Source organism: Solanum verrucosum, unplaced genomic scaffold, assembly GCF_900185275.1.
Source record: "Solanum verrucosum unplaced genomic scaffold, falcon-dt-bn FXZP01000016.1, whole genome shotgun sequence".
In the NCBI taxonomy this organism is placed as follows: Eukaryota; Viridiplantae; Streptophyta; class Magnoliopsida; order Solanales; family Solanaceae; genus Solanum; species Solanum verrucosum.
In genome coordinates, this window is record NW_026020243.1 from 889,789 (window position 1) to 911,825 (window position 22,037).

General features: G+C 32.8%; 5 protein-coding genes across 5 annotated transcripts; all 5 read left to right on the forward strand.

The window, feature by feature from the left end:
- The first annotated feature begins 3,021 nt into the window (after positions 1-3,021).
- Positions 3,022-3,896, forward strand: LOC125832932 (uncharacterized). The gene has a single exon (XM_049512111.1). It carries the CDS (start codon positions 3,130-3,132, stop codon positions 3,619-3,621), a length of 492 nt encoding a protein of 163 aa, XP_049368068.1. The 5' UTR covers positions 3,022-3,129; the 3' UTR covers positions 3,622-3,896.
- Positions 3,897-8,944: 5,048 nt separating this feature from the next.
- LOC125832907 (uncharacterized) lies at positions 8,945-12,197 on the forward strand. The gene has a single exon (XM_049512089.1). It carries the CDS (start codon positions 8,976-8,978, stop codon positions 12,045-12,047), a length of 3,072 nt encoding a protein of 1,023 aa, XP_049368046.1. The 5' UTR covers positions 8,945-8,975; the 3' UTR covers positions 12,048-12,197.
- Positions 12,198-15,975: 3,778 nt separating this feature from the next.
- On the forward strand, positions 15,976-16,784 carry LOC125832917 (putative calcium-binding protein CML19). The gene has a single exon (XM_049512097.1). It carries the CDS (start codon positions 16,069-16,071, stop codon positions 16,660-16,662), a length of 594 nt encoding a protein of 197 aa, XP_049368054.1. The 5' UTR covers positions 15,976-16,068; the 3' UTR covers positions 16,663-16,784.
- Positions 16,785-18,356: 1,572 nt separating this feature from the next.
- Positions 18,357-18,968, forward strand: LOC125832919 (putative calcium-binding protein CML19). The gene has a single exon (XM_049512099.1). It carries the CDS (start codon positions 18,386-18,388, stop codon positions 18,962-18,964), a length of 579 nt encoding a protein of 192 aa, XP_049368056.1. The 5' UTR covers positions 18,357-18,385; the 3' UTR covers positions 18,965-18,968.
- Positions 18,969-21,061: 2,093 nt separating this feature from the next.
- On the forward strand, positions 21,062-21,966 carry LOC125832918 (putative calcium-binding protein CML19). Its single transcript, XM_049512098.1, has one exon. The coding sequence runs from the start codon at positions 21,071-21,073 to the stop codon at positions 21,674-21,676; it is 606 nt and encodes a 201-aa protein (XP_049368055.1). The 5' UTR covers positions 21,062-21,070; the 3' UTR covers positions 21,677-21,966.
- The last annotated feature ends 71 nt before the right edge of the window (positions 21,967-22,037 follow it).

Below are 22,037 nucleotides of genomic sequence, written 5' to 3' on the forward strand. Positions count from 1 at the left end.
CATCTTCAACACACTCCTCTTTTTTTTTTTTAATCTATTACAGCACAACGAAGAAAACAACAATATGTGTATGATTTCTTCAACAAATAAATGACAAGAATGTGGATAGTTATTTGAGGTATAGCGGGACAATTAGTAGAAGATAATAAGGAGAACACGTCTTTAATTTGTGGTTACAAAAGTTACAAAGATTAACGACACCAAATATCAAGCACTTTAATATTTTAATATTAAAATGCACTAATTATCAAATACTTTCGTCATATCAAACACACTTTAATCTGTCACTAGCAAAGCTATAGGGAGGCAAGAGATTCAATTGAATCTCCTTCATCAAAAAATTACACCACATAAAGAGGACAAAACAATTATTTTGATCAATTAGCTATAAATTTCAAATCAAATTTCCTTGATAGAAGGAAGACTTTAGTAGAGAGACAAAAGAAGGTTAGAAAAAAAAATACTTTAGACACCAAATTCTAAGTTTGACATTCTAATATATTTGTGTAATTTTTTTTAAAAAATTTCTGACTCCATTACTGATCTCCTCCGTATGAAAATAATCCATCATTTGTTTGGTGTGTAGTTTTTGTTAATGGGCTGCTAATGGTGATGGCATGAGATCCTCCTCCCCTTAAGTAGAGGTATCATGTTTGATTTTAGAATGGAGAAATTCATTGAATTGGTACTATGCACTTTACTCCTTTTCCAAGTTATTAATAATAATTAATATTTTCTTCATTTTAATTTATGTGATATCATTTGATTTATTATAAAATATGATATTATTTTTGTAAGTCACATAAATTAAAATAATGAAGTACTTACTTGCATAAGATAGATTTACATCAATCAATCCAATAGTTTATATATTTGAGGTGTTTGAACTATCTTCTATCCTCTTCTCACCGCCACTTTCATCGGAGATGTCGATTTCTCCGACCATGGAGCAACTTGGAGTCATCGAAGGTTCGATTTATTGGAATGGTCCGAAGCTTTGTGACCCTTCCTTTTCTTTTTTTTTCTTTTGATTATTTGTTTCTTTTTTCTTTTTCTGAGTTGGGCTACTTTTGAACTTATTCTCTTGTAAATATTGAACCTCTTCTGTTTTTAATATAAAAAAAAATTGATAATAGAAGTGTATAAATTAATTTATATCATGTATTAATTAATTTGATATAAACAAACTATACAAATAACCTTCACCACTATTGTATGTCATATAAAATGGTTCTTTTGGTCAACCCTTTAATTTTTTGTTGTTTTAGTAAAGATAACTATGATTAGGTATATTATTAGACTCTATTTGGACGGCAAAAAGATCACGAAGGATATATATTAAAGGTTCCAAGAAAGCATCAATTACACAAGATTTAATGATAAAAAAACATATCTAATCTATTTGCTTTTCCGAGTTTTATATCTTAACTAGTAAAATTATTGCACTTCGCGCGAGAATTTAATATCATAGAATTTATAAAATAATACTTAAAATTTATGAGTCATTAAAACTAAAACACTATAATATCTTTCATACAAGATTACGTAGTAACAAACATTAATAATGTAAAGGAGGGTGATAATTATAATATCTATCATTTATCCTTCAATCAATTATCTTTAATTTGATTTTATAATTTATCTTTTTGCCCAGGAAGTGTTATTACTTGATATTTTTGGAGATTCAAATGAACATCAACCGTAATTCTTGTCTTCTTTTCCTGGTTCACTTCGCACATCAAGGTGCGATAAAGCTTTTAAGGTCTTTCTATCCTTACAATGACATACCAAATTTGAATTTTGTCTTCAAGAGATAGTAGTATAAATCTTTAAGGAATTTTTTTTACGTACCTTCAACAATTTCAGTAGAAAAAATTTGCGTGAATACTCAATTAATGCGTGTTATTTAATTTGTACTAACAAATACTTATAGCAATAACTTTGCAGAAACATAAACAACAAAGACTAAAACATGTATTCAAAAACATCAATTAATAACATAAGCATAAATTAATGACTGTAAAAAAACATACCAGGATCGGTAACAATAGGATGAAACAGAAAGGAAAAATTTGTTCATGAATATTTAATTGTGCAGAAGAAGAAGAAGAAGAAGAAGAAGTTCAGAATTTTCGTTGTTTTAATATAAGAGGAAATCCCTCTATTTATAGCTAGACAACAAAGGGTAGTGTGAACAAATATTTATTGTGCCTTATCGAAAATGTCACAACTCTTCGGAAAAGTTACAACCTTTCGAAAAGGTCATAACCTTTCATAAAAGACACAACTTTTCATAAAAGTCGCAACTCTTCATAGAAGTTACAACTTTTCATATAAGTCACAATTTTCATAAAAGTCACAATTTTTCATTAAAGTCGCAACTTTTTCATGAAAGGGGAATGCTAGTTTTGAAAATAAATAGATTAAAAAAGGAATCCTGGTTTGTGGTCGCGCCACGTAGGCGGGCCTAGGGTTCTCTTTTATTATATATATATATATATATATATATATATATATATTGTGTGTGATTATCATTTATTTTCTTTACCTATTTCAATTATTACTCTGTTTTATCAAAATACACCTTGATGTCTCGATATTGTAGGTAAAGATAATGACCGATTAAATTTTGTTTCTAATAATAATAATAATAATAATAAACAATATTACAATTCACTCATCATTTCTTTGTTTTCTTCTCTGCTCTCCTATTTATAGTCAACTTTTAAAAAATATATTTATTCTTTTTATTAACAATATTACAATTCACTCATCATTTCTTTGTTTTCTTCTCTGCTCTCCTATTTATAGTCAACTTACAAAAAAAAAAAAATCAATTAGTAATTACAATAATCCAAGTTCAAAATTAAGAAATACCCAATTTCAAAAAATATCAGCCCATAAAATAAACAAATAAATACAGTAAGCAATTCTATATTTTATATTCACCATAAAATTAGTAGTAGTATTTCAAATTCATATAATCTCAAAAAAATAAAAACAAATAAAAAATCCTTAGTAAGTATACCAATTTCTCTCCTACTTGTTTACGAAGAGCATTTTTAGTGTGAATTTGGTAATGATCGGCCAGCGATTTTTGTGTGTGTGATTCATCGGAGTTTAACGGCGATGACTGGGCAGAATATCGTGGTGGAGTCATCGGCGGTGAATGAGAGAAAGGAACTATCGAGGACGGCGACGGCGATGACGACGAAGGAGGATGAGAAACGAAGCGGAGGTGGAAATCAGCATAAGAGGATAGGAGAAGTGGCCGGAGGGACGGCGGCGGAGTGTGCGATGGTATGTTGTTGTTGTCCGTGCACAGTGCTGCACTTTCTCCTACTTGCTCTGTACAAAGTTCCGACGGGACTTTGCCGGAAAGCATGGAGGAATAAGAAGCGGAAGAAGGTTTTGAAGAAGAAAAACAACATCAATACTTCTCCTGCTGTTTACTACACCGACGATGATAAGGATTATTTCGATGGCGGCGGCAACGTAAACGGAGGATCACCGAAAACAGCCGAATTTGAAACGGAGATGTGGCACCGATTTTACGATGGCGCTGGATTTGGAAGGAGTTCATCTCAAAAGGAATTAGAAGAACAACAACAACATCAATGATTCTCCCGGTGATTACTATATCCACGTCGATAAGGATTGTTCCGATGTAACCGGCGACGGCGATAATCATGATGGAGGATTATCGGAAACGGCCGAATTCGAAACGGAGATCTGGATTTGGCAGGAGCTCAAACTGAACAACAATAAGGATTATTCCGACGACGGCGATGATCATGACGGAGGTTCACCGGAAACGGCCTGTTATGGAAATAGCAACTAATTCAAGGACTGATGAGAAAAAAAAAAGTCAGTATCGTCAGCTGAAAATCAAATAAGGCATAATTCAACTGAAACTGAAAATCTCAGTGCAGTTATAGTTCCAATTCAAGTCATCAAGTTCAGGTACAATATTTAATTACACATTAATTCCGCAAGTGAGATCGAGAAAAATAATAAATTATAAATTATTTTCGATAAATCCTCTCGTAAAAGGAAGAGCAAATATTATCTACGAGAAATGATTATTTTTTGCTATTAAAGATTTATAATTATATAGTTTATATATATAATTTATACAACATTTTATATGAAATTGGGAGAGAGACTTAAAACGTATGTGATCTTATTTTGTATAAATATAAGCTTTTTTCATTTGATTATTTCTCTCTCCGTCCTTTATTAGTTATTATATTATTTTTTTCGAAAATTAATTTAATTAATTTTTATTTAATAATTTGTGTCAATTTAAATTTACATCGGAAAATCACAACAACAATAAAAGGTACGTCAAATTGATTACAATGTGTCAGATACCATTTTACATCAGCAAAACTAAAGTTGTTCCCAAGTTAAATCTAGGTATCTTGAACAATAAATGACGTTTTCATGTACGATAGGATAAATAAAAATATTTTATTAATAAATTTTGTTAATGTAATTATTGTATATGAAAAGTAGTGGAATAAATATAAAATAAAGTTAATATTAATTTTATTTCAAAATTATTATTTTTATCCTACTAAATACCATTCAAATTCCCACGTGTTTGAGAATATTTGATGAGACAAAACTTATCAGAATAAAAAGAAAGTGGACAAAAGAAAAAGTGATTCCATAACTAAAAGAGTTACCGGAGAAAATGTCAATTCAAAATTCCTATCGACTATAGTCTATATTTGGTATACTCGCACTAGTCCAGTAGAAAATAAAGAGAAGTTTTAAAATTCTTTCTTGCTTAAAATGAATGAAAAATATATCTTGTGTTTTCGAAAAATAATACATGTGTTTGAGTAAATTTAGAGGCGTATCTATGATTTCGAGATGATGAGGTGCAATATTACAATTTAGGCCAACACTGAATACCCAAAACTTTATTAAAATGCACATCAAATACAAAAATATCAACACTTAATACCCAAAACTTTATTAAAATGCACATCAGATACAAAAATATCAACACTTAAGTATTGAAAATTTTGATTTCAGTATGATAACTCGATATATACTTAGACTCTTATTATTTGGAATAAGACTGATCTAAGTTAAAACAAAATGAAGTATGAAGATTCATATGACTGATCTTAAATATGACCTTTGTGTTCAAGATTTCTGAGCTTGGAGACAACAAGCTAGCACTATAAAATTGTTGTTTGACAAGTTGTGGACACAACTATAGCCCAAAAAAAGCATGAAAAAAAATGTCCCATTGCCATTTTGAATTCTCTCAAAAATACATTATATTTGAAAAATTTGACACGAGCCATCAGTAATTTTAAGGGGTCGTTTGATAGGAGGTATTAGGAGAAATAATCCATGTATTATGTATGGTATTATTTAGTACTATATTTGGTAGAATTTTTGGGCCTAAGTATAACTAATCCATGGATTAGTTATACACCCTACATGGGTACTATAGGAGGTATTACTAATACCTTCCATGTGGTGGTATTAGTAATACATTGGATTTAATACCATGAGATTATCTATGTAAAGACAAAAATATCTCTCAAACCATTTTATTTATTTTCTTGATTTTATGTTTTATATTTGTACTAGTAAATTTATTTTAATAAATTAGCTTACAAATTTTATTATTTAGAGAGAGTTGTTTGTTAATAAATAAGTGTCAATACATATCAATACAATATTTAAAATGTGAGTTGTTTAACATTTACTAATTGAAAATGCAAATATATCACCACATGACGTTTGTGATCTTAATTGAATATATTATTTGTTGGTTTATATGAGTTTCTAATTGTTTGTAGTTTGAACAATTTATAAATTGCATACATATTAAAACTACAACTTGCACTTTTTTTATGTAAATGTAGATGATTTATTTGATTTTAGTATTTTAACCATTTTTTTATTTTAAAGTAGATGGTCTATCTATTCTAAATTGAAAATAAACGTTTTTAAGTGATTAATTTATTAAGATAACAATTGTTTATCCTCAAATAATTCAAGTGAGAAAATAACAAACATGACAACAAAATTGTTCTTCTCCTAGCTAGTTAGAAGACCATAAAAATATAATATTGTCCGGCAATTATCAATCGATTACTTTTTTTTTTTATGACCGATTACATAAAACATAAAATCTCATATTAATGCAAGGGTATAATTGGAAAGAAGCTTTTTGTAGAATTTTAATCCAAACACAAGATGAGGTCAAAAGAAATGAACCAAACACTTGATAAAAAATACACCCTGTACTACTACTCTTTGTGTTACTAATCCCTGCATTTTTTTTCCTACCAAACGATCCCTAAGAGTCTAAGCAATGTAGATGCTAATTCAATAAAAGATGAGTGCAAATATCACGAGTATCATAACATGTATATGCAATAGGGGCAGAGTCAAGTGTCAGTAAAAGGTTTATTTAAATATATATATATAGTGCGTTTAGATGTTGAATTTGGTTGACTCTTCGTATTTTGATGGGAGTGATTATTGTAATGATTAATGGTTTCTATTCAATAAAATATTATTTTTCAATAAGTTCGAAAATCAATAAGTTTTTTTTGAATCATTTTTTGTTGTGTGTTTAGTAGTAGTTTTTGGTACTTACCATCCATTTTAAAGTTTATTCCATTAAAAAAGAAAACAATACAAATTCACTATATACATTTATTAGACACATATATCTCAGATATATGCGAGTCAAATTAGATGTAATTTGCTTCAAATACAATATATTCAAGCGTGATTCACATATACTGGGATACACTAACTCTTTCGCCTCTCACCTCTCCCACTCGCCTCTCTCACTATGTATTCTGGTATAATAAAATGAATGTATCTACTGTGATCGCATGTATTTGAGCTCGTGGCCTCTCTTGGTCTTCCCTCTCCTCTCTCCTTACGTATCCATATTTCAGGATGTATCTAGCATCAAAGATACATGTATCTAGTATATATCTTTGATAGATGTGTCTAGGGTTGTTCATAGTTATGGTTTAAAAATCAAATCGAGCCGCAATCCGAACCAAACCTATTAAAAAATTAAATTTTGATTTGGTAATTGGTTTAGATTTGGTTTTAAACTTTGAAAACCTGATGCTATTTGATTTTGTTTCGATTTTACTAAAAAATACACAAAAATAACACTTTGGAAGCCTAAGTAACGTTTTGTCAGCCTTACCTTTGAGCCACCCTGTTCAACAATATCACCTTCTGCGATCTAACAACCATCAACTAGATGATCTAAAGACAAAGGTGTAAAGTGGTAAACTATTTATAATATTGCATGGTTTCAACTTTATTGTAGCTATCACTTGTGTTGAATGATAGGTCGAATTGTCATATAGAACTAATAATTTTATATCGATCGTGCTTGGTTGATTTTATTAAAAAATAAAATAACTATTTCGAGAAATTAGTTAAGCTTGATTAGTTTATTTGATAAAAAAGAGTGTGTTGATTAAATTTTCTAAATAAATTGATCAAAGAATGAATTGAGCTCGATCATTTGTCGATCGATCTTAGGGCTATTTAAAATTGATAATTTGAATTGAAAAAATGTTATTGGGTTATCTAATGGGTTATTAATTTAGTAGTTTCGGTAATAGTTTTAATTTATTTTATTGTCAAATTATTGGTTCTTAACGGGTTAGCTAATAATCCCATAGTAAATTAAATAATTATATTTATACTATTTGATATATATTTCTTGACTTAGAGTTTAGTTTCATATTTTTATATTTGATTGTCTCATACTCTCTATTATTCTACAATGTCTTACTGTTTGCTTTTGAGCAAAATAATGTAGGGTTGATTTGGTTTTGTCACCTTGTTTCTTATTTCTGAGTAATTTTCAATGATTTTTTTTATGTCAAATCTTAATAGTTAAATCGATAACAATCAATATAGCCGGTAAATAAATATTTTAATAATTTTATAACGATTTAGCATATCTACAACTCGATAACCAATAAATCAAATTTTAATCGATTTTTATCACGTGTTTAGTGGTTTTTGATAGTTACAATGTTTTAAAGTCTATTATTCTTCTTTAAATAAAAAAAATAATTGGGAACTAGGGAAAAATGTCTGAAAAATACTTCAACTTTGGTCGAAATTGTTGTTACGATACCAAATTTTGGAAATGACATTTACCCCTGTACTATTTAATAATGTATTTTAACCTTTAAAATACACTATTAAATTGTGCTGGGGTAAAATGTCTTCCATAAAGTTTGATATCGTAACAGCAATTTCGACCAAAGTTGAAGTATTTTTCAGACATTTTTTCCTATTTTATTCTAGTTTGTCTTTGAAAGTTGAAACCCTAATTTTCCTCCATTTTTACCATAGCCGTCGTATCCACAAACCCTTTAAAATTATAGAGATTTTCAACTTCTTCCCTCGATTTACAAATACATTTTTTGCAATTAGTCATGTTTGTTGGAGCTACACAGGATAATCATAGCAATATTATCTCTAACCCCATAACCATTCTTTTTCGACTTTCTCCAATCCTTCATAGAAAAGAACCTGACAGAAATCCAATCCCTTTTTCTTCAAATTGTTGCTTTTTCCCAACTGGGTTTGTCTCGGTGAGTTCAATTCTTGCTTAATTCGTTTAAATTTCAATTATTGCGACGGTGGGTTGCTATTACAATCAACCCAATTGAAATTTTAATCCCGTTTCTTCAAAGTTTTGATTTTTTCCCAACTGGATTTCTCTCGTGTGTGAAAAAAGTCAGGAACTTTAGCTTATTTAAACTGAAATAGTATTTCTGAAAAAGGGTCGGTGCACAGTTATTTATATTTTGGTGCATAGTTTTTTTTGGTTTCTGGGAAATTTTGTAAGTAGGTTATTGAGAAGTTTGTTTAATTACTTTGCCGTGTAAGGGGAAGAGTGGTGTGATCGGTAGAAGTATTTTTATTAGTTGAAGAGATAAAAAAAAATGGGGGATTCTGATGGTGAGAAGATTCGGAACATATGTATTCTTGCTCATGTGGATCATGGGAAGACGACATTGGCTGACCATCTGATTGCTTCATCTGGTGGTGGTGTACTCCATCCGAAGCAAGCGGGTAAGCTTAGGTTTATGGATTATTTAGATGAGGAACAGAGGAGGGCGATAACTATGAAGAGTTCTTCTATAGGTCTTAAATATAAGGAACATTCGATTAATCTTATAGATTCTCCTGGTCATATGGACTTCTGTAGTGAAGTTTCAACAGCAGCCCGTTTGAGTGATGGTGCATTGGTATTAGTGGATGCTGTGGAGGGTGTTCACATTCAGACTCATGCAGTTTTGCGTCAGGCGTGGATTGAGAAGCTTACCCCGTGTCTGGTTTTGAATAAGATTGATAGGTTGATTGTTGAATTGAGATTGACTCCGCTGGAGGCGTATACTCGCTTGCAGAGGATTGTTCATGAGGTTAATAGTATAGTGAGTGCCTATAAGTCTGAAAAGTATTTGTCAGATGTTGATTCTCTGCTCTCTGCTCCGTCTGGACTAGTGGAAGATGAAAATCCAGATCTAGAATTCTTAGAGGAGGACGAAGAGGATACCTTCCAACCCCAGAAGGGGAATGTCGCGTTTGTATGTGCACTAGATGGATGGGGCTTCAGTATTAGTGATTTTGCTGAGTTTTATGCTTCGAAACTGGGTGCAAGTTCGGCTGCCTTGCAGAAGGCATTATGGGGACCTCGGTATTTTAACGCCAAGACTAAGATGATTGTAGGTAAGAAGGGAATTAGTAGTGGAAGTAAGGCTAGGCCCATGTTTGTGCAATTTGTTCTTGAGCCACTTTGGCAGGTTTATCAAGCTGCTGTGGAAGCTGATGGTGACAAGGGGATGCTTGAGAAAGTTATAAAGTCTTTCAATTTGTCTATACCTCCCCGCGAACTTCAAAACAAGGATCCTAAATCTGTGCTTCAATCTGTTATGAGTCGTTGGCTTCCATTGTCCGATACCATATTGTCTATGGCTGTCAAACACATGCCTGATCCTATATCTGCTCAGTCTTTCCGTATATCTCGGCTGCTTCCAAAGAGAGCACTCTTAGATATGGGCGCGAACCCTGATGTGCTTTCTGAAGCCGCACTTGTCAGGAAATCTGTGGAGTCCTGTGATTCTAGCCCTGATGCACCTTGTGTTGTTTTTGTTTCTAAGATGTTTGCTATTCCATCAAAAATGCTTCCGCGTGGAGAGATTATGGATGACAGCGGAAATGGTGACTCTGATGAATGTTTCCTTGCATTTGCCAGGATCTTTAGTGGGGTTCTTCATGCAGGACAGAAAATTTTCGTGCTTACAGCATTGTATGATCCACTAAAGGAAGAATCAATGCAGAAGCATGTGCAAGAAGCCGAGTTGCAGTCTTTGTATTTGATGATGGGTCAAGGGTTGAAACCTGTGGCATCAGCAAAGGCTGGTAATGTCATAGCTATCCGAGGGCTTGCCCAGCATATATTGAAGAGTGCGACTCTTTCATCTACGTTAAATTGTTGGCCTTTATCAAGTATGACTTTCCAAGTTTCACCCATGCTTAAAGTTGCAATTGAACCTTCTGATCCTGCTGACATGGGTGCACTTATTAAAGGTTTGAGGCTTCTAAACAGAGCGGACCCTTTTGTTGAGGTTTCTATTTCTGCTAGGGGCGAACATGTTCTTGCTGCAGCAGGTGAAGTGCACCTGGAGAGATGCATTAAAGATTTAAAGGAGAGATTTGCAAAGATAAACTTGGAAGTCTCTGCGCCCCTTGTATCTTTCAAAGAGACCATCGAAGGAGATACTGCTAATCCCTTAGAAAATTTGAAGCTATTGAGCCGCAGCTCTGATTATTTGGAGAAAGAAACTCCAAATGGAAGATGTGTTGTTCGAGTGCGTGTTATGAAGCTTCCAACTGCATTGACGAAGCTGCTTGATGAGAGTTCTGAGTTGCTTGAAGACATCATTGGAGGAAAATCTCTACAGGCTTGTAGAAGCTCGGAAACTCTCAGAGGTAACATTGTAGAAGATGAGAATCCAATTGAAGCATTCAAGAAACGCCTAATAGATGCTGTGGAGAGCGACTTTTCTACTGGATTTGCTGATACAGAAAAGGATAGGATTGATAAATGTAAGAAAACATGGCAAAAATTCTTGAAGAGGATCTGGGCTTTAGGGCCTAGACAGGTCGGTCCCAACATCCTCCTCACTCCAGATGTGAAAGGAAAGAGCGAGGATGTTTCTGTTCTTATAAAGGGTTCCCCCTATATATCGAAAAAATTGGGCTTTACGGATGACAATGATGATAGCAGTGCATCACCAGAATCATCAACCAGTGTGGATCCGACCCTTCTACGAGAAGCTGAGAATCTTGAAAGCAGTATATTATCTGGATTCCAGTTAGCTACAGCATCTGGCCCTTTGTGTGATGAGCCAATGTGGGGTTTGGCATTTGTTATCGAAGCTTCCATATCTCCATTAGCTACGCAACCAAATGATAGTGACACACCTATTCCACAGCCAGAACAGTACGGGCTCTTCCCTGGACAGGTGATGACTGTTGTTAAGGACGCCTGCAGGGCTGCTGTTCTCCAGAGAAAACCTCGACTTGTTGAAGCCATGTACTTTTGTGAGCTGAACACCCCACACGACCAGTTGGGCAACACTTATACAGTTCTTAATCGTAGGCGTGCCCATGTGGTAAACGAAGAAATGCAGGAAGGTTCTTCCTTGTTCACTGTACATGCTTATGTGCCAGTTGCAGAAAGCTTTGGATTCTCCGATGAGTTGAGGAGAAAGACTTCTGGAGCTGCAAGTGCACTACTTGTTCTCAGCCACTGGGAAGCCCTTCCAGAGGATCCTTTCTTTGTACCTAGGACCGAGGAGGAGAAAGAAGAATTCGGAGATGGTGCCAGTGTGCCACAGAGTATAGCAAGAAAACTCATGGATTCTGTGAGACGAAAGAAAGGTCTTCCAGTAGAGGAAAAAGTAGTACAATTCGCGACAAAGCAGAGGACGTTGGCTCGCAAGGTGTAGTAAGTTTAATGCATGTTTGGTTTGTGTAACAGTTATCTCAATCTACATTAGCTTTATACTGTTATTCATTAGATGGAAAGTTTTGTTAGCATATACTGTAATGACAATAAAGAGTTTTTGCAAAGCAGTTGTTTTTGACTTCTTTAATGGATGCAATTTGACAGATATAGAAGGTTCTCGTAAGTACTCTTTCATTTTTAATTAGAAGTTTTGTATCGGGTTCTAGTCTTGGAAATTGAGCACTTTCGTTTTGGAATAAGACTTTCTGATGTGAATTTGAATTAATCAATGTTTGAATATCGAGTGGAGAAAAAGAAAACAAGTCATAAAATGATTTCAAACATATCATAAATCCACAATTAAATTCCATTTGCCCACTGAAATTAAAGGATTTATGATGTTTGGAATTATGTCATTTTTTTCATGATAAAAGAGAGGAAGAAGTATACACTTAATTAATTCCTTTTGCCCACTGGAATTTATGGGTTGGGACATTGTATTATTGTCAATAGGGAAATTTCATGTGATAATAACATCAACCTTACTAAAGCAGGGGGATTTAGAGGGGTAAGGTTGTTCACTTGAATTTACTCGGTAAAAAAATTATATTGTATATATGATATTTTTTAATGTATATAGGGAAAAATGACAAATATACCCCCGAACTATCATAAATGGTATGCAGATATCCTTCGTCATATTTTTGGGACATTGGTGCCCCTGCTGTCCAAAAATTAGAGCATATATACTCTTTATCCTAACTGACATACACGTGTCATAATCTTATCCGCTGACCCGACATTTATTAAATATCGGATCGACGGATAAGATTGTGCCACGTGTCCTTATTTAGTCTTCAGTTAGAGTGAAGGGCATATATGCTCTAGTTTTTAGACGACAGGGGCATCGATGTTCCAATAGTATGACGAAAGATATCTGCATACTATTTACGATAGTTCGGGGATATATTTGTCCTTTTCCCCATGTGTATATATATATATATAGATTTTGAATTTCCTAAACACAATATTGGAGGTTGATTCAGTGATTTAGAAATTCAAAATTTGCCTTGAGATTTTAAGTTCAAAATCCTAGACACTACATGCACCCCTTGGTAAAAAATTTAAATTCGTCTATGACTAATTCTTTATTAGATATTTCGATTTTGAATTCTGTAAAATCTTAATTAATTCGATATTGAAGCTGGTACCAGGCATCAAATATGACAAGACCAAATAGTGTTATTCTAATCACATGAGTGCCCTAATCATAGGAGTTTAAGTACAAAAAAACAGTTTTTTTGTTAATCAATGATTAGCATGATATACACGTTATGCCCTAATGGTAAACAACAAATTAATTTAATTTAATTAAACGTCAAACTGTCCATGAACCTTACATGAAGCTACCCCATCATGTATATATTAATTACCTATTAAAAAATATATCATCTATGATTAATTATTTAAATTAGACTATAATAAGTTAGGTAATTACTTAGAAAAGACAATTTCTAGAATGCAAAATATTAATTAAACTCGTTTTATCCAAGTTGGAGATATATTTATGAGATAATTAATTAAGTGCCGCTTGATTAATATATTGAAATTATGTATAATAGGTGCATATTAATTCTTTGACCAAATACTTAATTGTTGAGTGATTTTGTTGTCATTATTTTAATATTTACAATAACATTGGAGCTTAAAATATGGAGTAAAATATTATCATATTTGGGTTATTCACACGTTTGTTACATAGAAAATATGTTATAGGTCAAAATTCTCCCATCTCACTTAACCCCTAAATTAAACCAAAAAATAAAATATGCAATGGAACATTTTAAGTTTCTTAGAAGAAGAAGAAAAAAAAAACACCTATGTTCAAATCATGCCTATTTCAATTTTCTTATTATTTAAAAAGTAACGAGAAATACCATAAATAGATTCATAAATGTCATTTCACGTTAATTGTCTTCTTCCCACCCTCCAATACTTTTACCTTCGCTTAGAAACATATTCAAACTTAAAGTTTATGAATACAACAAAAACTAAGCATACAATTAAAGATTTATAACTAGTTAATACGTAACTTATATATATAATATATGTAAAAAATTTGTAAAAAATATTTTTCTTGAAATTTTTAAATAGCAAGAAAAAAATTTCCTCCCTACAAGTACATGATTAAGATAATATATTTCTACGATTGCCACACACACCCAAACACATCATATTTATTATTTAGTAATAATAATTAATGTGTTGGCCGTTTACCTTTCAAACTTTTAAAAACTTCTTTGTTTTTTGGTTCTAGAAACAAAATGCCGTACAACAAAATATGCCTATTTTTTTAAATTTGAGATTAACTTCTATTTCTATCCACACATAGTCAGTCAGTGTATAGAAATTAATCTCTTATTAGCACAAAGTTTTCGATACATGATATTCCCACGATATTAACAATCATTAATGTAACTATATAATACTCCCTATATATATATATTTCATATAAATATCACATTCTTCTTCTTATATAGCTAATTCATTTCACCGATCACCATATATATATATCTATTCTTGTTTTTAAAGAGCACTCACACAAAAAGATAATTTTCAAACTTTTGTTTTGCTTCGAGTTCAAACGTTTTTACACTCCACTTATATATTTAATTTCAATTTATTACAAATTGAGATGTAATTATTACTACATTATTTGCTTTGATTTGATTATTGATTATGTAAGATATAGCATTCTTGAAAATTTAAGCTATGTTTCTTTATAGTGCTTTTAACGAATATTGAAAATATGGTTAGACTAATATAAAAACGTAAAAATACTTTATGATTGATGCCTGATCCTCAAAGACAAATAATTGATTTTCTTATTCAAATCAATTTACGTGAAAGGCTACCTTTTAATCATTTCTTACTACGGATAAAAGAGTTGTCGATATTATTGTACGAATATTAAATTCTGAATATATATATCTCACTCGTAAACTTATTGAAGTAGTTCAACACATTGTACATCGAACGAATTGTGGCACCACCCACTACCAGAAATTGAGGCACCAATAGTGCGCGCAATGCGAGCCTTAGAAATTGGAAGATGTCAACGTACTAATGTTAGACCTCTAATTAATCATATGATTCCAAGTCAATTATAAACATGTGGTATACATGGACAAAATTGTCTTATATACATTTATTAATGGTACACATCAAATATCAATTGATATAAATCTTTCTTTTTGACCCCAACAAAAAGAAGCTAGTCTAAGTGGAGAATATATATATATATATTAGTTTGCCTTTATAATTATAGCATTTTAAACTAATAAATATTTTCATCTTTCTTTTCATTTGAGGAAGAAATACTCTACTATTATATTTCAATTCTTGATATGTTGATATTAAAGAGTAAATTTCAAATATTTGAATTTTTCTTTTTAGAAAAAAAAAACGATATTCTTATAATCTGATTATAAATAATTTTCAATACATTGATAATTTATGACAATTTAAATGAGATAGATAGTACACGTGTCCAAAAACTAATTTATGAAAAGGTGGGAGAGATATTGGTATATATTTACAAGTGATGGTCAAAGATTTGACCTAGCTAAAGTGTGAGGGATATATATGTGTCAATTTGGCATGACAATATTATAATATAAGATGCCAATCTCTACCTCCCAAAGCACACACACCATACACGTAGTCTTTAATAATAAAACTTTATCCTACAAAACAAAACAGTATAGCTCTTTTAGCTCATTTCATTGTCATCTTTATTCTATTATTTTCTAAAGCGTGTTGGTCTTTTACTTTTCAAACTTATAAGAAAAAAGTTTGTATACCCCATTAACTATAAATACCCCATTCTTCTTCCTTCTTCATCATATAAATCCTTTATTTCTTTGTCTTTCAACCACAAAAAATTATATAACTTTCCTAAGATTTCTTTGTTTCAAAGTTCAACCCTTTTATCACTTACTCATTTTCTACTTACATCTAGCATGTGTAATATGGTGTTAGTTTCTGTTTCCACGGCTGAAAAAGAATCTTTCTTCTCAAGATTACGTAATAGGTTTTTCCTAAAAAAGACTAACACTCCTAAGAAGGAACATGAGAGTGTAACAACAACAACTATTACTACTACTACGACTATTGATCGTTTATCGGTGAGTGATAGTAATAGTGGCGAGTTAGAGAGGGTATTTACATACTTTGATGAGAATGGAGATGGAAAGGTGTCACCAACGGAGCTAAGGAGGTGCATGAAGGCGGTAGGAGGTGAGATGACGGTGGAGGAGGCTGAGATGGCGGTGAGGCTATCGGATTCTGATGGGGACGGGTTGTTAGGGTTGGAGGATTTTACGAAATTAATGGAAGGAATGGAGGAAGAGAGGAATAAAGAGAGTGAGTTGATGGGAGCATTTGGAATGTATGAAATGGAAGGATACATTACTCCTAAGAGCTTGAAGATGATGTTGAGTCGACTCGGCGAGTCAACCTCCATTGATAAATGCAAGGTTATGATAAGGAGATTTGATATCAATGGAGATGGAGTTCTTAGCTTTGATGAGTTCAAAGTTATGATGACAACTTAGAAGAGATATTTGTGTACATAATTCTTTGGCCTTGGGCTTGTTATTGTTATTTTATTTCTTCTTGATTCTTGAGCTCAAATGTTTCTGGTAATTATATAAATGGTTTTTGGTTGAGATTTATACATTCATAGATTCAAATTTGTAAATAATACCTTGGTTTACGAACTTGGAGAAGTGTTACTTCAACTGTGGAAATTGAGTTTGTTTCTATTGTTCTTTCGTAGTGTATGATTGAAAAGGACTCCCCTAGTCTGGTCCATATTAATTAAGTGAATTGTTGATACTTTTTTTTTTATATAATTCAAAATAAGTGAATTTTCAAAGTTCAAGAGAATTGTTGGAATTTTTTTTTCATATTTACCCTTCCTTCTAATGAGGTTCTTAACTAATTTACATTTTCTAGGAGAATAGTTTGAAATAATCAAAAGGGTAATAGTGGAAAGTAGCCTTTAATTTTTGTCCTTGGATGTATTTTCTTAAGAGGTGTGTGATGATCCAACAATTCACTTAATATGGACTAAAGGGAGTATAGTTTATAGGGTCTCGTGTCGAGATTAGATCGCAGATCGGAATGTGGGTTAGAAACCTGGTCGGGGCTGGGCTGGGGTCAGGATCCATGTCTCGATTCAAGAATCGAGTCACAGGCTATGGCTGAGTCTTGGGTCAACGTCAAAGTCGAGGATCAAGTATATTGATTCAAAGTGAAGGGTAGGGGTCGGGGTGTTTTAGTCCCGAGTTCATGAGGTCGGGACAAGGTTTGAGTTTAGAGTCGTGGTCGATATTAGGTACTGATTCACAAGCCACAACCGAAGAGTCGAGGCTCGAGTCAAGGTCAGGTTTTGTTGGATATCGGACCAAGGATTGATTCATGGTCCAGGGTTAGTCTCAAATCAGGGTTCGAGTTAGGGTCAAACCAAGGCTCGATTTCTGATTGTGTCGAGGATCATGTCCAAATTTTGAGTCGTGGATCAAAGATCGGGTTTGGTATCCATGTTGGGGATTGAGTCCAGAGTCGAGATCAGGGCTAGGGATATGGTTTTCAAGTTGAGGTTGGGGTTGGGCCGGATGTGAGGTCTCGATTCCAGGTCAGGGTCAAGTTCCACGTTGGGTTCAAGTCTAGGTCTTGGCCATATTATTTGCTTATATTATACTTAAATGCTCTTAAAATAATATTTTCTCCTTACTCGTCAAACATCATAAAATAGATAAAAATCACTTATTTTTCAAAAAAAATAATCGACAAACCCACCTAAGGGGATATTAGAAATTAAACTCAAAAAAAGAGAAAGAAGAAAGAAAAGACACTATTTTGGATATGTCATAAGAGGTAAGGATATACGTCAATTTGGCATGACAATATTTGAATATAATATAAGATTTCAATCCCCAAAGAGACACACACACCAAACACGTAGTCTTTAATTATTTTTAAATGTTATAAAAACTTTATATTATATTTTATAGCGTGTTGCCTGTACTTTTCAAACTTCCTGTTTTCTACTTACAAAACAAATGGTAAGCCCACTGAATTAACTATCCCTTTTTCTTCAACCCCACAAACTATAAATAGACCATTCTTCTCCCTTCATTCCTATATCCTTGATTTCTTGTCTTTACATAGTTTTCTTTGTTAATTTCAAGTTCAGCCCTTTTCTCACTTACTCATATTCAAACTTTCTTGAATAAAAGAAAAAGTAGTTCAAACGTATATTTGTTTGTTAGCATGTGTATAGCGTCAGTAACTGTTTCCACAGCTGAAAAGGAATCTTTTTTCTCAAGATTACGGAATATATTTCATCTCAAAAAGAAGGAAGAGGAGAAGAAGACAATGACAACAACAACAATAACAACTGCTACTACTACTAACTCATGTGTTAGTAGTAGTAACAAGGGAGAGTTAGAGAGGGTATTTACGTACTTTGATGAGAACGGAGATGGAAAGGTGTCACCAACGGAGCTAAGGAGATGCATGAAGGCGGTAGGAGGTGAACTGACGATGGAGGAGGCGGAGATGGCAGTGAGACTATCGGATTCTGATGGGGACGGGTTGTTAGGGTTGGAGGATTTTACGAAGTTAATGGAAGGAATGGAGGAAGAGAGGAATAAAGAGAGTGAGTTGATGGGAGCATTTGGAATGTATGAAATGGAAGGATACATTACTCCTAAGAGCTTGAAGATGATGTTGAGTCGACTCGGCGAGTCAACCTCCATTGATAAATGCAAGGTTATGATAAGGAGATTTGATCTCAATGGAGATGGAGTTCTTAGCTTTGATGAGTTTAAAATTATGATGACTAGTTAGAAGAGTTTAGAGAGAAATATTTGTGTAATTATGATTCTTGAGATCAAATAATTCATTGAGATTTTTTCATTTCATAATTGTAAAGTTACTCCCTCCATATTTTATGAAGTGGAGCATGTATTACTTCTTTGTTTGTTAAATTATTCATCTAACGAGGTATTCATTCTTGATATCAAGTTAACCAATCTTACTCAAATATCCTTAATTTCCCCTTATTTGAATCAAATTTACCACTTTACTATTAAATTTGGAATAGTTTTACATTCTTCCAGAGTCCTATATCCTTGCCCAACAAAAAAGACAAACAAACTCTAAGTGTAGTCTTACTAAAATTAGAAGTAGAATCTTAAAGAGAAAACATAAATTATTATTATTATTATTATTATTATTACCCTTATTAATAAGTGGGAGTTGGGAGGACGAACATAGCATCAAATTGTGGTACAAAAGGCAAGATAATTTGTACTACAAATAGTAGGGTTAAAATAGTAACTTCATCTACTTCTACTTTTTCTAAAGTGTGTAATGTGTACTGCTTCTGTACACGTGTAGCACGTATTTTATGTCAAAAAAAAAAAAAAGGAAATATCCCAATTCATATTGACTATCTTATTGGCCATTAAACACTGTATTACGCGTCAAGAACATGTTGCATCTCTACTATTCTCACTTCAAACTTTGTGATTTGCATCACTGAAAGAGGGAGAAAGAGTGTTGCTTCTTTAGAATATGTATTCACAATAGTCCACTGTCTTGGATATGGACGAAAAATGGCATTAGAATGTACGATTCTTTAGAATATGTATTCACAATAGTCCACAGATTAGTATCATAGTTTGGTTATCTTTAATTTTGCAAGTATATAGACAATGTTAACATAAAAATGGACCCATTTGCATATGTTTTTATCTGTGAGTTTTGAATTGGTGGTAAATGAGTGGATATCAATATTTTGATATATACAAGAAGCAATAAGCAGAGAACTTAATTTATTTTTTTCTCTAAGCACCACAATGCAATTTCTTGCTTGAACTCTTGATTTCCCACATAGTTGGGACATATATATAACAAGAAGCAAGCTGAAGCTCTGGATTGATCGTTGGAGGTGAACACTTTGCACATAATATAAACAAATAATTACTATATTATATATAGTGTTGTACAATAAATTTTTTATTATAGTCATAATGGGCCCCTGCAACGCACCGGCATCCCCATCTAGTTATTATATATAGATGAAAGAAAGGACACTATTTTTTGGACATATATGCCATAAAAGGTAAGTAGTGTATATATTAGGGTCGTCAAATGAACGGGTTAACCTGAATTTAATAATGTCAAAATGAATTGAGCTAATAAATGAACAGGTCATTAACCCACCTAAATACTATCTGGGCTAAAGTGGGTTGAACTAAAATGAGTTAAAAATCGGATCATCACCCAACCTGCATAGTTCCTACAAAGTTTTAAATTCAAAGTTTGTTTTCTTATAATTTATTTTTGTAAAAAATATTTAGATAAAATTTCTCATGAGTCAATCTAGGTTGCATATCAACCCAGATTTAAAATGGGGTGAACTAAACGGGGCAAAATAAACCCATTCAATAAAATAAGCAGGTTATTAACTAATTCAAACATAAACTGATTAGATGGATTATAATTTTATGGACTGATTTTAACACTGCGTCAATTTGGCATGACATCTGTGATGACAATATAATATAAGATGCCACTAGTCTGCCCCCAAAACACGTAGTCTTCAAGATAAGACTTTATCCTATAAACCAAACCATAGTTCATTTGACTGTTTACTTTTCAAACTTCTAAATACCTGTTTTTGTGTTTTACTAATATTTTTTTCTACTAGAAACAAATGGTCGTACAAGTTGTTTCAATACTTGGTAAGCCCACGGAATTAATACTATTTCCCCACTCATTATTGATTTCCCAAACTATAAATATCCCATTCTTTTTCCTTCATTTCCCATATCCTTAATTTGTTGAGTATTAAAGAGTATTATACATCCAAAAACTTATAATTTCCCAAAGTTTTCTTTGTTGATTTCAAGTTCAACCCTTTTCTCACTTATATTATATCTCAAACTTATGTGTATGGTATCAACAGTTTCTGTTTCCACAGCTGAAAAAGAGTCTTTTTTCTCGAGATTACGGAATATGTTTCATTTCAGAAGGAATGAAAATAAAAAGAAGACAACAACAATAACGAGAGCAGCAGCAGCTGCTGCTGCTGCTACTACTAACTGTGTTCCTGTGAGTGACAATAGTGGTAGTAGTAACAAGGGAGAGTTAGAGAGGGTATTTACATACTTTGATGAGAATGGAGATGGAAAGGTGTCACCTGCAGAGTTAAGGAGGTGTGTGAAGGCGGTAGGAGGTGAACTGACGGTAGAGGAGGCGGAAATGGCAGTGAGGCTATCGGATTCTGATGGGGACGGGTTATTGGGCATTGAGGATTTTACGAAGCTGATGGAAGGAATGGAGGAAGAGAGGAATAAAGAGAGTGAGTTGATTGGAGCATTTGGAATGTATGAAATGGAAGGATACATTACTCCTAAGAGCTTGAAGAACATGTTGAGTCGACTAGGTGAGTCAACATCCATTGATAACTGCAAAGCTATGATTCGAAGGTTTGATCTCAATGGAGATGGAGTCCTCAGCTTTGATGAGTTCAAAGTTATGATGACAACTTAGAAGAGATAGGTGTGTACATAGTATAATATGATTCTGATTGTTTCCCTATTGAGATTTTTTTTTCCATTCTATAGATTCATAATTGTAAAGCCAAAGTATTTGATTTCACTTTGTGGTTTAGGTAATTCAATCTCAGCTACTCAACTGTGCTAGATAAGTTCTGTTAGGACTTCCACCATTTTATAAACTGCAACGACAACAACAAATCTAGTGTAATCCTACAAGTAGCATCTAGGGAGGGTAGTGTGTACTTAGACCTTACCCCTACCTTTGTGCCGCTTTTTCATAAACTGACTGCAACAAAAAAGTAAAGAGATATACGTCTTTTCATAATCCCCTTCAAAAATTTGATTGCATTTTT